The 17,343-nt window shown below is 48.4% G+C and overlaps 1 protein-coding gene across 1 annotated transcript in view; it reads right to left on the bottom strand.

Annotated features, from left to right (window-relative positions):
* The window catches only part of PRODH (proline dehydrogenase 1), a 283,848-nt gene that overhangs the window by 203,132 nt on the left and 63,373 nt on the right, over positions 1 to 17,343 (bottom strand). Inside the window, exons 3-4 of the mRNA XM_069650361.1 lie at positions 5,769 to 5,797; positions 4,179 to 4,328 (exon numbers count right to left, since the gene is read on the bottom strand). Coding sequence (XP_069506462.1) covers positions 4,179 to 4,328; positions 5,769 to 5,797 — 179 coding nt within the window. The remainder of the gene's footprint in view (positions 1 to 4,178; positions 4,329 to 5,768; positions 5,798 to 17,343) is intronic.

The raw sequence follows: 17,343 nt of genomic DNA, 5'->3' as shown, positions 1-17,343 counted from the left end.
GTGGCCTGGGCTTCATTTCAAACAACTTGAAGGGACTGGTTCTACTGACTCCTTCAAGACCTGTGTGTGACGAAGGCTAATCTGAGACAAAACAGACATCCTGCCTGGAGGTTGTGGCCCTAAGCCAACCTTGACGGCGTGTGGCAACCCTGTTGCCAGTCTGCAGGAAACCAAAGTCAGCAATGTCAAGGGCGACCGGGATAGCATTGTCAGATTCCAGTTTCCCCTCCTGAAAGATGGTCATGGCCTCCGCTTTGTTGTCTGACAGGAAATCGAGAATAGTCCCAATCTGTACCAGAGTTCTCCATCGTAGCGTGCAAGGATGGCTAGGGTGTTGGCAGCCTTAACTGTAGACGCTGTGGTGGTAGTTATGCTCTTTCCAGCCACATTCCAGCTTCATTACCTCCAGGTCTGGCGGGACTGCGCAAGAGTATGATGGATTAGATTACCTCTTCCTCATAGCAGCCAAGACTACAGAGTCTGGTGTTGGGTGGCTTCTGGGGCATTTAGGAGTCGTAGCCGAGACCCTATATTTCCTCTCCAGCCTCTCCTTTTAGTAGGTGCGGAAAAGTGTTTTTGCATCACCGCCAGTTTGTCCTCCCTGATGTCATGCAGAAGCTGTACTGAGACCACAGTCTTTCTGGAGGATTCACTGTGGTGGAAAAGCACCCCTCTTTTTCCTTCGGAACCAAATCCTCGCCTGGAAAGATCCCTAAATGGAAGCTCTACATCTGGAGACTAACTGTCTGCAGGGACGTAGTCTTCAAACTCATCCGTATGCTGGGTACCATCTGTATCCGGTTTGGTGTCCGTATTAGTGTCCATTCCGGTCAGGGCCAACTCCTCTAAAATAGGGGGCCCTGGAACAGGAGGTGGATGTGAGATTGCAGGCACTAGAGGAGGTGGTGTCAGTAAGGATGAGACGACCTTGGTGAACTAGCCACAGGAGCCAGGCCCAGACCGCCTGAGGACCAGGCGCCACAGGTGGTAGGCGTTGCTGAATCTCTTGAGACCAGAGTGCGGAGAGATGACAAAATGTCCAAAGAAACATCTCTTGGCAGTGGATCCCTCAAAGCCTGAGGCATCAAGATTGGTGAAGGAGGCCAGGGGCTCGTAGGATGAGTAGGCTGAAGCGGTTTCACAGGCCGCAGAGCCGGTTGTGGAAGCAGGCCAATACCACCTTACATAGGGTGTGGGCCGACATCTTCAATACTTCTTCCTCCTCCGACAGGACGGAAGGAGCGTAGACGCGGGCGGACGACAACCCTGGGAGGCACCGCAGGGGATATGGCAGGCAGCCAACAGTACCTTTTGGACTTTGGCAGAAAAGAGATCTGGTGGTGCCTCCCTGTGTCTGCTGGAACCTCTCTGGAAGGTGCCCAGCACAGCGCCTGGAGAAGGTAGTGGGGACGGAACAGACCCAGCCAGACTGATGCAGGCCTGGGAGGCAATGCTACCCTTGAGATAGCCGTTGCGACCATAGAAATAGTGCCTGCAGTCGTCGACAAGCCCGTCAGCATGACAAAAACCAGTACCATCAGCCTGTTGGACGAGGTCATAGACGGAGCCTTCGTCGACGATGGCAATGATTTAGACAACGTCTTGGCGTCGTTGACGACTTCTTTGGGGTCGTTTACAATGATGCTGCCAATTGCGATGAGCGATGCTTCGTCTGAAGGAGGGACCATCTCCAGTGCGTCGAAGACTTGGTTCCCTTTGTCGATACAGACAGACGCTGCAGTGCCTATCAACGAGGAAGTCATAGCGTGCGACTACTTTGTCTATTTAGGTACCTTACCCTTGGAAGCATCCTCAAGGGATCTCAACCTCTTGCCAGAGGGAGTACGCTCCTTGGGCCTGCTAGAGGCATGACTGTGCACAGACCCAGAGTCAGAGGCCTTTCTTTCGTCCAGCCATGACCTCAGCCTCCAATGGCAATCCTTCATTGTCTTAGAGACTGGCAAATGGGGCATCCCCTCCAGATCGTGGTCCAGGTGCAGGCAGTAAATACACTTTTGGTGGTGCACTTCAATTAAAACATCACGGCCTCGGACATGGCACGTGCACTAGTCCCAAACTCAGTTTGCAGCCTCACACAACATAGCGATGGAAGGTGGGATCGAGACTGGCAATGGATCCAAGCTGCCGACAAATCACAATGGTGACGGACTGAAGAAAAATTTGAAGAAAACCATAAAAAATAGGCGAAATACTCAAGGAAGTCGAGGAGCGAAACTCGAGGACTCCCAACACGAAAAAGTGCAGTAAAAATCTGAAGAACTGTATTGATTTATTTTATTGTTTTCTTATAACGCGCTCAATACCAGAGTTCGATTTCCAAGTGCGGATCCGTGATTCGAACCTCTGTTACTCTGTGTGGTCTGGCTTCCAAGATCAGCACGTTGCTCATGTGCTATCCTCCAATGGCCACCAAGGGTGGAGCTAAGGAGGACATGTGTCATTGGTTAGGGCTGTATGACCCAAAGGGACAGCAATAGGCTATACAAGCAGCAATGCAGTTTTTAGCTTAAAGCTAAACTGTTTTATTTTACAGAGGATTCCCAGCCTGACGATGGGGAATATTCCTAGCATGTGAATCCATGTAAGACCTCATGCAGGTGAAGTGGTGAAACTCAAATTCTGGGGGAGAGTGAGCATGGAAACCGTAACACACCAAAGGCTGAGAGGAAGCCTACAAAAAAGGACCCGATTCTTTGGGAGCCCAAAGCCGGTCACCTGGCAGAGGTCTTCTGAGAGCTGGTGGCAGCAGTAAGACAGAAATCAGGAAAAAATGTCCAGAGAGCAAAACTTGGTTGCTTACAAAAAGTATCAGTTTTTATTTAATCGTGATACAAACATTTTTGAAAATAGTCAGTTAATGACAATACATTGGAAAACATATTTCACATCACAACAGCAGGTATAAACATTACACATGGCTAAAATTAGTCCATCAACCAAACCATTCATAGTGCAGCATTCAAACCATACAACATTCAAAGTGACAATCATCCAAACAACAATAGCTAAAAATGACAGGCTTGATTCATACACGGGAGTGAGCACAGTTCACGCATCACGTCTGGTTAATTTAATATGTTTTAAAGGTAGAAAAACATGTACAATAGAAATGATTAAAACCATCTATCGCCTTGGGGGATGTGATCTACATAACAATTTCTCTTTGATCCGCCCTTACGATAGATGGTTTTGATCATTTCTATTGTACATGTTTAAAAAAATATATATTAAATGTTTATACCTGCTGTTGTGATGTGAAATATGTTTTCCAAAGTATTGTGTCATTAACTGACTATTTTCAAAAATGTTTGCATCACGATTAAATAAAAACGGATACTTTTTGTAAGCAACCAAGTTTTGCTCTCTGGACATTTTTTCCAGATTTCTGTGGTACAATAATACTCAAGTATTGAGTTTACCTGCTTCTTTCTGGTTTTGTGGCAGCAGTAAGACAGACATACCTGGACTCTAGCAAACCCTGAAAGACTGCCCGGAAGAAGTTGTGTTTTTTTCGCGTACTGATTTGTTGCCTGAACTTTGGAGCACTTGCAACTTTGTGTTTATGTTTAGGGTAGCCTCGAGGCTAAAGGCTTGCAAGATTAGGCTTTAAAGCCTCTTCTTTGACCACCATTAAACATTTCTTTGCAGAATAGGGTGTCCGAAGGAGGGGCAAAGACTTTAGAATAGGATGCTGTGTTTATATGCTTTCAACAGTGTTGAATAAAGATGTATACTAATTATAAGAGTGGACTTGTGTTTGGATCATTGATACTATGAGGTGTTGGGACACATGGAGCAAGACCCATAACTACGTTGTGCCATCCTGACATGGTTTACTCTAGAAATCTCATCATTTGTAATTTATCCCCCCAAAACACTTTCCTCAAAAGACAACAAAGCTAGTTATTGAACCAGAGTACTCTGGGGTGTCATGGCAAGGCCTTATCTCACTTTCCACAGCTGCACCGTAGTGCTTTAAATCCTGGGTACCAGCTTCCTTGTCGGGCCAATACATATGACCTGCCAATAAATCTGGAATCCCAGGATCACGATAGAGGACAATGGCAGATTTCAAGGCAGTGTTTCACACAAGAAAAGGAAACCCCCAACACTTTCCGCTCTTACAGGATCGGTAAGAAAAGAAAAGATTGAACAACCTGCTGCCTCGATACAGCGGAGGAAGGTCTCCATATGGCCGTCACATTTTGCTTCATCAGCATAGAAGTACGTCCGAGCACAGGTAACGCCGCCTCGCCGATCACCAAACCCAGGCTGCACTTGGAATTTTTTCTCACGGCTCCCTGCACCTGTGAAGAGCCACCAAGAGCTGACCATGGAGCACATACACATTTTCAAATAAAACACCTTAAACAGACATGTGTTATGTTCTTGAGCATTTGTAAAGCGCCTCTCACCATTGGTATGATCTCAATGCACTGTGGGTTGAACGCCCTTGGGGACCATAGTCCAGGTCAGTGGAGAAAGTAGGGTGGTAGGTAGTGCATATGTGCACTCAGTATTTGTGCAGCTAGGCAGAGGTTTGTGGTGGTTATCTGCATTCTAATGCTAGCAGTGGTGTGTAGGCTGTGAGAGACAGCTATTTGTTCAGCTAGGCCAGACTGTCTTTGATAGCTGCATTCTAGCAGAGGTGGTGCTTGTAGATGAGATTATGTGTGCAGCTAGGCTGAAATTAATCATGTGGGATAGCTGCATGCCATTGTTTTTTGGTGCCAAGGAGAGAGTCAGCATATTGGTGGGTAAGTGCGAGCATCCGTGCTGTTGGAGGAGGTCCCCCATTCCCGATGACCTTCCTGTATGGTGCGAGTGGGCACAGAATTGTAGCTCTGGAGTCAGAGACAGAGACTGGGTGAATCGCAAGTGGCCTCTGAAGCTTAAGGAAGCTCAGTAGCTGCAGTCCGGTCCTGAGGGGGCACAGGTACTGGCACAAAGCATCCTGGCAAGGATGACGAAGCCCATCAGTCAGCCCGCAGGTGGTGATCCACATGTACTTACACAGTTTGCTGCATTTGGGCTGTGTGTACCACCCCCCCCCTCCGATTTTGTTCTGCAAGCCCAGCTCAAATTCCGCGAACTAGAAAGCTCGGTAGTATGAGTGATTGCTAGAGAGGACTGCTTTATACCGACACCATAACAGACCCATTCTAAGACGTGCAATACTGAAAAATAATGACTTATTCGTAAAAAAAACGGATGAAAATAGTTTACAAATGTGTAGGACATGGCATATTGTGGATGGCAGTAGCTGTCAGTAGGCCACTTGTGGGTGCGGGCATATTGCTTGCTAACAAACTAAATGTATTGCTTGCTAACATAAACCGAGTTTATTGTTTGCTAACAGTTTATTGCTTTCTAACAAACTGTGTATTGCTTGCCAACATAAGCAGAGTTCATTGCTGGCCAACAAAAGCAGAGTAATGTATTGCTGGCCAACATAAGCAGAGTAATGTATTGCTGGCCAACATAAGCAGAGTAATGTATTGCTGGCCAACATAAGCAGAGTAATGTATTGCTGCCCAACATAAGCAGAGTAATGTATTGCTGGCCAACATAAGCAGAGTTCATTGCTGGCCAACATAAGCAGAGTTTATTGCTGGCCAACATAAGCAGAGTTTATTGCTGGCCAACATAAGCAGAGTTTATTGCTGGCTAGCATAAAATGAGTTTTGGAAAACAGGTAAAGGCATTTGCAACAGCTACTGATTGAAGAAGGGCTCCTTCAAACATACCATCCTTTTCAGCTTCCGCCGTGCACGACCTGACAAATAAAAAATAATGAAGTTAGAAAATGTGGCATCTCCCTCTTTAAAAGAGTTTAAATATAGTCTCATGGGTGGTGGAAAGTAATGTGGGAGGACAATGGGTCTTGGGTGCAATGGACTAGCGCGACAGGCAACGGCACATGGCATCACAACCAGGGAGATTTTAAGCATACATTGAACCCCATTGCTGCACTGATGACATTTGCACCCAAAACCACAGTCTACAGGTTAATGTACAACGGTGGGCATACTCCTGCATGCAAGCGGCCTACACCCCTCCCCCACCCCCCAAGAACTATCACAAGGAGGGCCTTTTTGAACGCCATTCCATGGGGAGACAAGCCTGTGAAGCCCCTCTTCTAATACTCACAAGTAGTGCCCAAGCAGGGCAGTAGCAGGGGAGGGTAGATAAAGCCACTCGGTTCTCATTCACTGGTAAAATACAAGATGTTTCACTTCTGGGTTCATCAATGATGCCCCCCTTTAGTTTTGGCCCCTAGGTGAGGCTTAGGAGCGCCCTGGTTTCCCCACTCTGACCTGCTGCAGATCTCCCTGCAGGTCCCAAAGCTCCAAGAGGATGTCAGCAGTGTTAACCATACAGACACAGAAACGAGGTCATCCACAAACCACAGGAACACCAAGGGAGAGTGAAAAACCTGCAGGTGCATTAGTACAAGAGCAGAGAACGCACCTAGGAATCCGGCCCTGCCCCCCCCCCCCCATCATCATGTTGGCCGATTCAAGACATGCACTGGTCTGACCTCACATGGTCTGCATGCACACAGACTGCTCCAGTGATCCGTCTTGGAATTCTTCCCCCAACCTAAATGGGGAAATGACATCCCCACCACTGCCCACATCCCTATCACTCAAACTCGGAATTAGGACTTCCCTTATCCCGCACTCGCACTCGCACTGCAACTTGCTGTAGCACAGGGGCCTGTAACCTGTGGCCCTCCAGATGCTTTGAAGAGCAGCCTCCATAACACCTCATGATTGGCTGTGCTGGCTAAGACTCTTGGGGTGGCAAAGCCCTGCTCTGGCGTGAACAGAAACCACAGTTACACCTGCCCCCAATCCATCAATACGGATGCGTCCTAATGCTTTGAATTGAGAGGGAGGTCAGGAGTCTTGGAAACAGGCTCACGAGCCATCTGGGCGTGCCTCTTGGGGATCTGCCTAGCTTACCAGAGCCAAACTGTCCGAATTACCGAGGTCATTACTAACTGTTCATAGCCGGATGTAGAAGAAGCAGGGCCCAGTGATTCTGTGACCTTTGCCTGATGCAAGGTGCACAGAAAAGCTAGTAATCAATGCAGGCATGCATAGTCTAGCCATTTATTCGGAGGTAAGTATGCAGTGTGGCAGAGTCCTTCCAACATAACATGAATTGCTCGGCACCAGGGAGTAGTTACGCTAGGCAATACAGATGGGGGATTTGCTGCCGACAGAACTGCAAGGAGTGCGCGCCCCGTTTCATGCACACGTCTTGTGACTAATAAAGTGCAGTTAATACTAACACCTGGGTGCTGCATGCTTGGGTCGTGGAATGAAGGCGAGGCATCGCCATCCTAGAACGCCGGTCCGTCCCAAGCTCCCCTGGCTAATTCTGGGCGTGCTTCGAGGACTAACCACACTCCTCATACATGATACACGGTACATGGAGGGGACTTCTGCTCAGCACGGAAACACCTGCTGCCGTTCAAGGAAAGCCCCACTGGCAGCGGCCCAGTAATGCTCTGCCCCGCCTGGGTCCAGCACATGGAGCCCAGAACCATTGCTGCAGTGATGGGGAACGTGAATATCTGCTTGACACAGTAAGTGGCAATGCTTGTGGCGTGAATCCGCCGATCTGTCATTTCTTTGATGCCTTTTGCGAGATCTCCCAATGAGGGGCTGTCACAATAGGTGCACCAATTTGGACTGCACCAATTTGGACTGCTGTAGTAAGTCACGAGTTTTCATGACTTTCACTGCTGTGGTCACACAGTGGCGCCAATTACAAGTCTGGCAAGTGGCAGTAACGGTAATAGCACCACTTCTACCGTTCTGCTAAATTCTTGAGTTAACGGTATTACGGTCTGCAGCAATACCACCAACAAATTAACGCCAATGAAATTACCAGTAATTCCGCCAAAAGCAGAGTGCAGTTACCTCCATCTAGAAAGTGGACGTAAATTCATACAGGTGATGAAAATGACGCCACGGGTGCAGCCAATCCACACAGGAAGTGTGCACAATGTTCACACCTTCCCCAGAAACACTTCCCAACAGCAAAATGTTGCCACCGGCTTCTGTGAACATGGACGTGCAGCTACTCCAGCTCCACATTGAGCTGCAGGGGCTGGAAGAGCAGGACGCAGAGAAGAGAGCGAGGAGGAGGAGGAGGAGGAGGAGGCACCTAGGCAAGTGCCTATTCCCCGGGTCAGGCCCTCGCCCTGGACCTTGACAGACAACCAGCTAATCACCCGGTACTGGCTGAACAGGGAGACCATCGCTGAGCTACTCACCCTGATCCAGGATGACAGAGCAGGATCAATATCAGTACAGCTTTACCCCCCACCTCCCAGCACACTGTGGGTATGCTGCACAGCATGTCCAAGCCCACATTTTAAAATGTGCTTGTGCAGGTGCTAAAGCACTCGGCGCCATGCCTCGCAGCACATCTCCCTGCTTACCGCCCCGGCACTGGAGAACTCCCTGAAGGCACGTTTCTATGAAGCAGCACACATACCCTACTTAATTGCTGCTCTGGACTGCACCCATGTGAAGTTGCTGACAGCCCAAGCATCTCTAAGACATACCGCAACCAGAAGCAGCACCACTCCTTGAATGTCCAGGTCGCCTGCGATCCTGTCCTCATTACACACTTCTGTACCCACTTCCCTGGTCCCACCCACGATGCCATGGTCCTGCGGAACAGCACACTGGGATACATGGAGAGGGACAGAGGGCAGCAGATATGGATATTGTAAGAGTACAAGTGCCATCACAGACTATTCTCGCAGTACAAGTGCGATGCCATGTGATGGGATTGGGGGGGGGGGGGATGGACAACTGAAGAATGCATGTCCTGTGTAAGGGAGGAAGGGTCGTTTGGGCCCCCCGCCCTATATTCCAGGTGAGGCGTACGTTCTGTTCATACAATGGTTGGAGATGGTCCCTTGTCTGAGCCCCGGTGACAGGTGTGAGGAAGTCATTGAATGACACCTATCCAATGTACCTTGCACAACCCCAGAGACTCCATTTTGTATTAACTATAACTCCATATTTTGACTAGGCCGCGCAGGAAACTCAGAGACAAGCCTGCACCTCTCCCCTATCCAGCGCCGTTCACAGCAAGACTGACAACCCCTGCCTCCTCCCCACTGTCTGACTCTTCTCACGGAAGCTTGGGCACAAATTGTTGCAAGCTGACACTGTATCCCTCTTCTTCCTCCGAGATCACTGCCCTGTGTGTAACCAGGCTGGACACTTAGCTCATGGAAACCATTTGTCTCACAAACCTGCCCCTGCTCCAACAACCCCCACCGTTAAGAGTTACTGTTTGCATGAACTTTAAACCCTTCCATACTTTGATGTAGCAGGAGTAGGACCCCTGCCCATGGGCCACCCTCGATTGCCCCCATATAACTAATCCTGAGCAAACATTCTCCGTGTGCTAACAAATTACTACCACCTTGTTTGATCCGAGGCACCTGATAAATGTGTCCCAAAAGGTACACGCCAAGATAAGGCACCTGGACCACCGCACCTCTGCCCCAGGTCTAGAATGTATACCTATTGCTACAATGTATAGACGACAATGTATTAGGAGTCTTGTGTTATTAAATCTTGCATGGCCATGATTATTGTGAAGCTTAGCTTAGTTAGAATTATAACTGGACACGGCTTAACCCCTCGCCCCTCCCTGATGAGCCCAGCTGCCCCACACAACCTCAAGAAACAACAAATCCAACCTCAGCCAATTCAGCACCAGCACAACTACATACAGCAGAGTTCTCTGCATGCCTCATCTTATTTTTATATAAATATATCCTTGACTCACTCGCAATCTCTCCCGTCTCATTCCCTACTGGGGTGTGTCCATCAGTGTATTTCTTTGAGATATTTTTAACTGTAATTTTGGGGAATGACCACTTCAGTTTGGTGACCCCTTAGCGTGATAGTTGATACAAGAAGTCTTTGAGCACAGCGGCGAGATCCGGGGCACCTCCAACAAGGCTGCCCAACTATGGCAACCTTAAAAACACATGCTACCGAGAAGGTTCCACGGGTCCCGGCTTTGCAAATACCCAGCCCTACCGCTCGCCGGGTTTGGCTCTTTATTGTGGGACGGCACCCTGATTGTGGATAGACCGTGCACGGAGGCTCTCAGATCAATACGAACACGTGAGTATCGATTGCGAGGGAATCTAAAGTAAGGGGAATGGAGTCAGATTGAAAAGCAAACAGGGATATATTTTGTGGGTTTGGAACACACAGTTGAAGTAATGGGACTCAGAATTTCTTCCTTGTACTTTTTCCTGCATAGGGCCATTAGGATATCATAAGAGGTAATGAAGTAAAAGGAGATACAGGAACCTAGCTGAAGGCGGCGCCGCACAGTACTATCGACTAGTACAGGAGTTTAAATAGTGAAAAAATAAATAATTGGAGTCTTGTAGAAGGAGATGGTTCAAAGAACGTTGGTTCTCTTTTCTTACCCATCTTCAAGAATAAGTCTCTAGAGGTTGGTCCAAAAAAAGGCCAGGGAAGGGTGAAAGAGGAAAATAGAAGGGGGAAATTGGGTTCTTAGCGGAGGGAGGGAGGGGCGCTGGTGTAGGGGAATAGGAAGTTAGAGTTTATGTTTTATGGTGTAAGTAGAGTATGTCAATGCGTTACGTTTAATGTTATATGGCCAATGTCTTGTCATTTAATTGATGGTACAAGTGTTCGGTTTTGCAAAGTGTAAGCTTTTGAGAAAATGTATGGTCAAAATGTGTTTTAGAACGGATGAAAAAAGGTTCTTGTGGTGAACATAGTGTAACAAGATGCTATAAAAGGTGATTTTAGATTGTGCACACTTCCACACATGCACCCAATAGCGAAGCTAAAACATGATGGGGCCGACACCATTCATTGACATATGCCAACATCTCCCAGTGTATAGCGAGAAAATAAAAAAAATATGAGCAATGGCTAACGGAAATGGGACATCCCAAATATGGCCAGGAGGAGGGTCATTTGACAAGACAGTATTAGACCTTGTAGCAACATATTTATCAATTAAATATCAAGGTAAGCAGCTCCAAAATAGGAGAGAAGTGCTAGATTTGTGGAGACTGTTTGAGGAAGCGCCACAGGTTAAAAATAACGACAGAACAGCCGCCCCAAGTATTAAGGACCAGGGAGATGGGGGGAGAAGAGCAGGAGGATGGGAAAGAACCCAAAATACTGTACCCATTACTAACCAAGTATGCCAAGGGATACAGTGAACCCATATATGTCCCCAGGCCAAGTCCCCCCCTCACCCGCCCCCCCCCCCCCAACACCAGCGCCTCCTCCCCCTTATGATCCTAAAGGCTTGTACGGGCCAACATGTGCACCCCCAGTGAATTTAGCGCGTTTAACACAAGGCTTGGAAACTCAGATAACTATGACCCAGGCTGAACTAACACGGTGAAGAGATATATGCGAAAGAAGCCAACTCTTGCCCGAGGGCGAGCAAACTCTGCCCCCCCCCCCCCCCCCCCCCAACACCAAATAATCCCGCAGGCACAGCGGAAGACAAGTGGAAGTCGGGGGACTTCCTATTCTGCATCAATAACACCCCTGTTAAGGTAATACGGGTAGGGCGCAGAGAAGAGCGGGTAAGTACAGGACCAGGAAGTGTCACATCAGAAAGTGAAGAAGAATGTTGGAGTGATCTGGATGAGTAGGGGGGGTGTCCTTACCCAGGAGGACATTACAGAGTGATGAAGGGGAAGAGGAAGGATGGCACAGCGGGAGACTAAGAAGTAGAATTGGGAGAATGGCCCTAGCAAAGAAAAAAGGGACGAAGGTGAGTAAAGGAAAAGGGAAGTCGAATTTACAGATGCCGCTGATGCACAAGGGGGCGGGGAGGCCTCACTATGTTCCTTGGGCACAGATGGACAAAGCCAATTTACTGAAAACATTGCCCCCGCTTTCAGGGGGGACAAGCAAATGAATATATGCTTTTGAGAAAAATACAGCAGGTGTTCCATTGGTAATAGGAGATGTCAAAAGTTTTGTGTCCGCGGTAAGGGACCAGGCTAACAGTGTGGGTGAAGGCCGGTTTCCCAGGGGTGACATTGGATTGTGACCGCCATGATGAGGCGTCATTTAACAATGTAAGGGCACAGGTGTGGGATGCACTGAGGAGCACATTCCCAGACACACCCGACTTACAATCAGTGATGTAATACACAATATGGGTGGACGAGGATGCTGCGACTTACATTCTTCGGGTGCAGGATATGTGGAGGGAGAGACAGGCACGGCTTGGGACCAATCCACCTCCCTCTTTTACTTCATAATTAAGAGAGGCCACCCGAAGGAAGTACAGAAGGCACTTGATAAAAATTGCTGGGATAGAAGCCAAAGGTTGGCCAGAAATACAGAGCATTATAGTACATCACTGTAGGAGGATCAAAGAAAGGGAGAAAGAAATTGCGCAGAAAAGTTTGGCAGACGAAGCAAAGCTTGTGCAGACAAAATTTGTGAAGGTCGCGGCAGTAGCTGCCGTCCTCCCCACAGAGCGGCAGGCAGATGAGGAGGGGCCAATAGCAATACAAGCAAGAATGGCAGCCACCTGGGCAGCAAACAGACGAGAGCAATGGGCTGGAGAGGAGCAATATGGAGGGCCCCAATGGCAAGGAAGGACGAAGGAGGACGAGGTGGGTACCGAGGACAAAGGGGAGGGTACAGAGGCTAAGGACCCAGAGGGGGAGGGCAAGGAATGTGTTGGTCATGTGGTAGATGGGGCCGCTTCGCAAGGGAATGTCGCACCCGCCCCATGGTATATTATCAGAATGAACAACAGTATGTCATCCCACCCAGGCAGCCCCTATTGCCTGCCTATGGGTGGATACAGACAACATATTGACCTCCGTTACGCACAATAACAGAGCACCACCACAAGGCACACAGCAGTGATTAACACGACAGAACCACATGGTAAACACATGCAGTAACCCATTTGTTACCACAGCAAATGGCGTGTCAGCGCCATTCAGAGTAGCAGCAGTGGTGGTGGAACAATGTTTTCACCCACCCTGAGACGACTAGGCACCCAGAATAGGACAGCCCACAGAGAGCACTTGCGGGTCCAATCCTATCGACAACCCTAAGTCCAGACGAGGAACCACTGGTGGGAGCAGAGTTCGAAACAAGCAGTACATCTTCATGGTGGATTCAGGGATGGAAAAATCGCGTCTAAAGGAAGACCGGTTTCCGCTTTCAGACCGGAAGTTGGAAACGCAAGGATTCTCTGGGCGGTGGTCACGGTTCCTTACACTAAAAATTTTAACGTAACAGTGGGGGGGAGGGGGAACGGTGTGAGCACCCCTATTGTACGAAGACCCACCAATAAATGTACTAGGGAGGGTCCTCAGTAGGCTTAACATGACCTTCACAGAGAGGGGAATAGTGTGCTCAACACCAGGTATATGTGCCACAAGAGCAATGTTACTAATTAAACACAATTGCCAATGAACTTAAGTGCCAATTGACCCAGACCTGTTCATACAAAAGATACAAGTGCTGGCAAAAGCAGTGTCTGAAATAACATGACAAGAATGGCGAGTACCTTCCAACTTTGTGTTTCACCCTGTGGCTGGCCCCCGAGTTGGTAGCAGGGTCGATATTGTCCCTAGATTTGCATGATGTGCAAGTATCCGCACAGCGAATAGTGGTGATAGGGTTGCACACGCACGGATGTGAATGGAGAACAGTGCTATGCATTTATCCCAATATAGCGCTACGTGACCTAACAGATGAGGAACTATTCGCCGACAGTGACACTGATGGGGAAATCATAATGGAAATTTGTATGCCTTGCGATATAATGATTAATAGACAAGTGACAAACCCCCTCATGGCCACTGTCAGTGCACCCCCAATGTTTTTTCACGAAGACATGCAACAGGTGCCAGCCACATTATGCACGACCAATACCCATAATGTAGGTCTCTGTTAAGAAGTAACCCCTGTTAAAATCAAGCTCAAACCTGGTGCAGTGTTGCCCCGAGTAAAACAGTACCCCCTGTCCAGGGAAGCAGAGGAGGGAATAAAAGACCATACACGCCCTACTAGAACATGGGATAATTGTCCCCATCAAATTCACCTTGTAATACGGCAATCTACCCAATTAAAAAAAGCTTAGGGCAGGGCTTGGAGGATGATACAGGACCTACGCCCACTTAATGACGTCATACAAAAAGAATTTCCACTTGTCCCAAACCCTGCATCAATTTTGTGCAGAATCCCAAAATAGGCAACTTGTTTCACAGTGGTAGACTTGAAAAATGCATTCTTCTCAGTGCCACTGGACCCACAATCACAGTACTTGACTGCATTTATCCTGGGGGTGGGGGGGGGGGGATATGAGCATTGCGGATTGCCCCAGGGATATTGCGAGTGCCCAAGCATTTTCAATAGAATACTACATGAAGACCGTGGCAACATTGACACAGAGCACAACACAATATGTAGATGACCTTTTAATATGTGGAGAAAACGAAGAGTGCAGAACTGACTCAATTACATTGTTAAATTTACTGGCCTACAAGGGGTACAGCCAAAAATTACAGTACTGCCTAAAGAAGTGCTGTATTTGGGACAACTGATATCAAAAGATGATAAACGAATACTCCCAGACAGGGCAGCAGCAGTACGCGCAAATTTCGGCCTCAAACACTGAGATGGACATGCAGAAGTTTCTCACCATATGTCATCATTGCCGGGCATGGATCATGCAGCATACACCAGACCCTTGCTACAAGCACTAAAGGAAGCACAGAAAGACCTCAGGGATTGTATGGACCCCAGAAATGAACAAAGCTTTTGACACATTGAAAGATCTCATCACCACAGTGCCAGTCGTAACCCCCGATTATGACCGCGAGTTCTTCCTATTTTCACACTGACGGAACACTCATGACCGTAGTATTGACCCAGAAAACGTCTAAGACACAAGCCCCTAGCTTACTACAGTGGCACACTCGACGCTGTAATGCAAGGACACTTTGCGTGCTAACAGGTTCACAAAGCCGCCGTGTTCCCCATTGAAAAGAGCGCCACCTTTATAAATGGGATGTTCAGTAACTTTATTTGAGCACTCCTCGTTTGCCATTCTTGGAAGATCCAAATCTACACTGACGACAGAGGGCCACAGCATATGAAATAATATTGTCCAGCTCCAACATACACATAGTGCGTTGCAAAACAGTAGAAGCAGCAGTAGTGCGGTTGGAGGACGGAGAATATGAGATGATTGTACAGAAAAGGTTACAAAGAAAAAGTTACTTTCTTACCTGGTAACGTTCATTCGATGGGATGTTCCTCCGACGTATTCCACATCTATGACAGGTAATCACCACAGCTGTGCTGCTTCGGAACATTTTTCAGCATGTGCGTCCCGCGTCGATACGCTGTCCTCGAGGGCCTCAGTCGAGCCAACGTCACTGGATGTTTTAAGTAGGACGCACGACGCCCATAGCCTCAGTTGTAGTTTTTTCCCAGAGCGTGTGGCACCAATCTTCTGCCAGTATGACTACAGAAAGCCATGCGGAAAACAAGCTGCAATCGCATAAAAAGTTCTGTAGAGGGGCAGGCTGGGAGGGTGCGATGTGGAATACGGTCGGAAGGACATCCCATCAAAAGAACGTTACCAGGTAAGAAAGTAACTTGTTCTTCGAGGGGATTGTGTCCTCCGACGTATTCCACATCTATGACAGACTCCCAAAGCAGTACCAACGTATGGAGGTGGGAAAAAAATTTAGAATTTTAGAATGCCCAATTAAATTGCAGAATAGAGGACCGCCTTGCCAAAGGCCAAATCTTGCCCATAGATAGAATCCAGGGAGTAGTGTTTCACAGAGGCCCATGTGGCTGCTTCACAGATGTTACGAATGGGAACACCCCTCTGCAGAGCAGTAGAGGCAGCCAGGCCCCTAGTAGAATGGGCCCTTAGGCCTACCGGAGGGTCCTTAACCAGCCAGACGGTAGCATTCAGAGACTGTCAAGATAATCCACTTGGACAAGGTCTGCTTAGTAACAGCTTGACCCAAACGCCTTCCAGCGTATCCAACAAAGAGCTGATTGTCCACTCTGACCCGGGACACGTGTGAGATGAAGAAACTTAAAGCTCTCCTAGGATCCAACCAATGGAGTCTCTCCTCTTCCTTACGAGGATGCGGAGGAGGATAGAACGCCAGAAGAACTACCTTCTGGCTCAAATGAAATTCGAACACAACCTTCGGAAGAAAAGAAGGCCGAAGCCTAAGGACAACCCTGTCCTTATGGAACACAGTGAAGGGTGGTTTGACGGAAAGTGCCTGCAACTCACTCACTGCGTGCGGAAGTAACCACAACTAAAAATACAGTTTTAAAGGTTAACAGTCACAATGGACAAGAGTGCAAGGGCTCAAACGGAGCTCCCATGAGGAACTTCAAAACCAAATTCAAATCCCATCCCGGCACCTGGAAAGGCGACGGTGGAAACACATGAGTTAGCCCTTTCAGAAACCGAAGGGATCTTAAAATAAGAACACTCCTCAGACGAGCGCTTAAATATGGACAGCACCGCCAGGTACCCCTTAAATGGTACCCACTTGCAGGCCCTTGTGGGCTAACAAAAGCAAAAAAGACAGAACCACAGGAATGGCACATGAAAAAGGATCCACATTCTTTACCCTGCACCAGTCGCAGAACTTTCTCCAACGGCAATGGTACAGGTACTTTGTTGCAGGCCTTCTGGCCGAAAGCAACACCTCCATCACGTGTTCAGGGAGGTCACAATCCTTGTACCTCAAACTTTCAGAAACCAAGCATGAAGGTTGAGAGACTTGACCTCTGGATGGAGAACCCGACCCCCCTCCCGTGAGAGCAGATCATCTTGGTAGCGAAGACAGTGTGGAGGGCAGATGGACATGTCGAGAAGGTCCGGGTACCACGCTCTCCTGGCCCCATGCCAGAGCAATGAGGATCATTCGGGAACCGAACCTCCATAACCTCTGCAGCACTTGCAGAATGACAGACTGGAGGAAACGCGTACAGCAGTGGAAAGGACCACTCTATGAATGCGTCCCCTAAGGTTCCTCTTGGAGGAAATTCCTGCAAGCAGAATCTTTTGCACTTCCGGTTGACACTGGTGGTGAAGAGATCCACTTGTGGGGTCCCCCAAAGGGCGAAGATCTCCAGGAAAACCTCCTGAGCCCGCTCCCACTCGTGAGAGACCGTGCTCTGCCTGCTCAGAGCGTCCGCCGCCTCGTTTTCATCTCTGGCCAGATGAACTGGCGAGATCGAAATGTCCTGCTGG

Source organism: Ambystoma mexicanum, chromosome 3p (assembly GCF_040938575.1).
Source record: "Ambystoma mexicanum isolate Mex_15411 chromosome 3p, UKY_AmexF1_1, whole genome shotgun sequence".
NCBI classification, from domain to species: Eukaryota; Metazoa; Chordata; class Amphibia; order Caudata; family Ambystomatidae; genus Ambystoma; species Ambystoma mexicanum.
The sequence above is the reverse complement of the archived record's forward strand: the minus strand, read 5'-3'. Positions and strand labels throughout refer to the sequence as shown.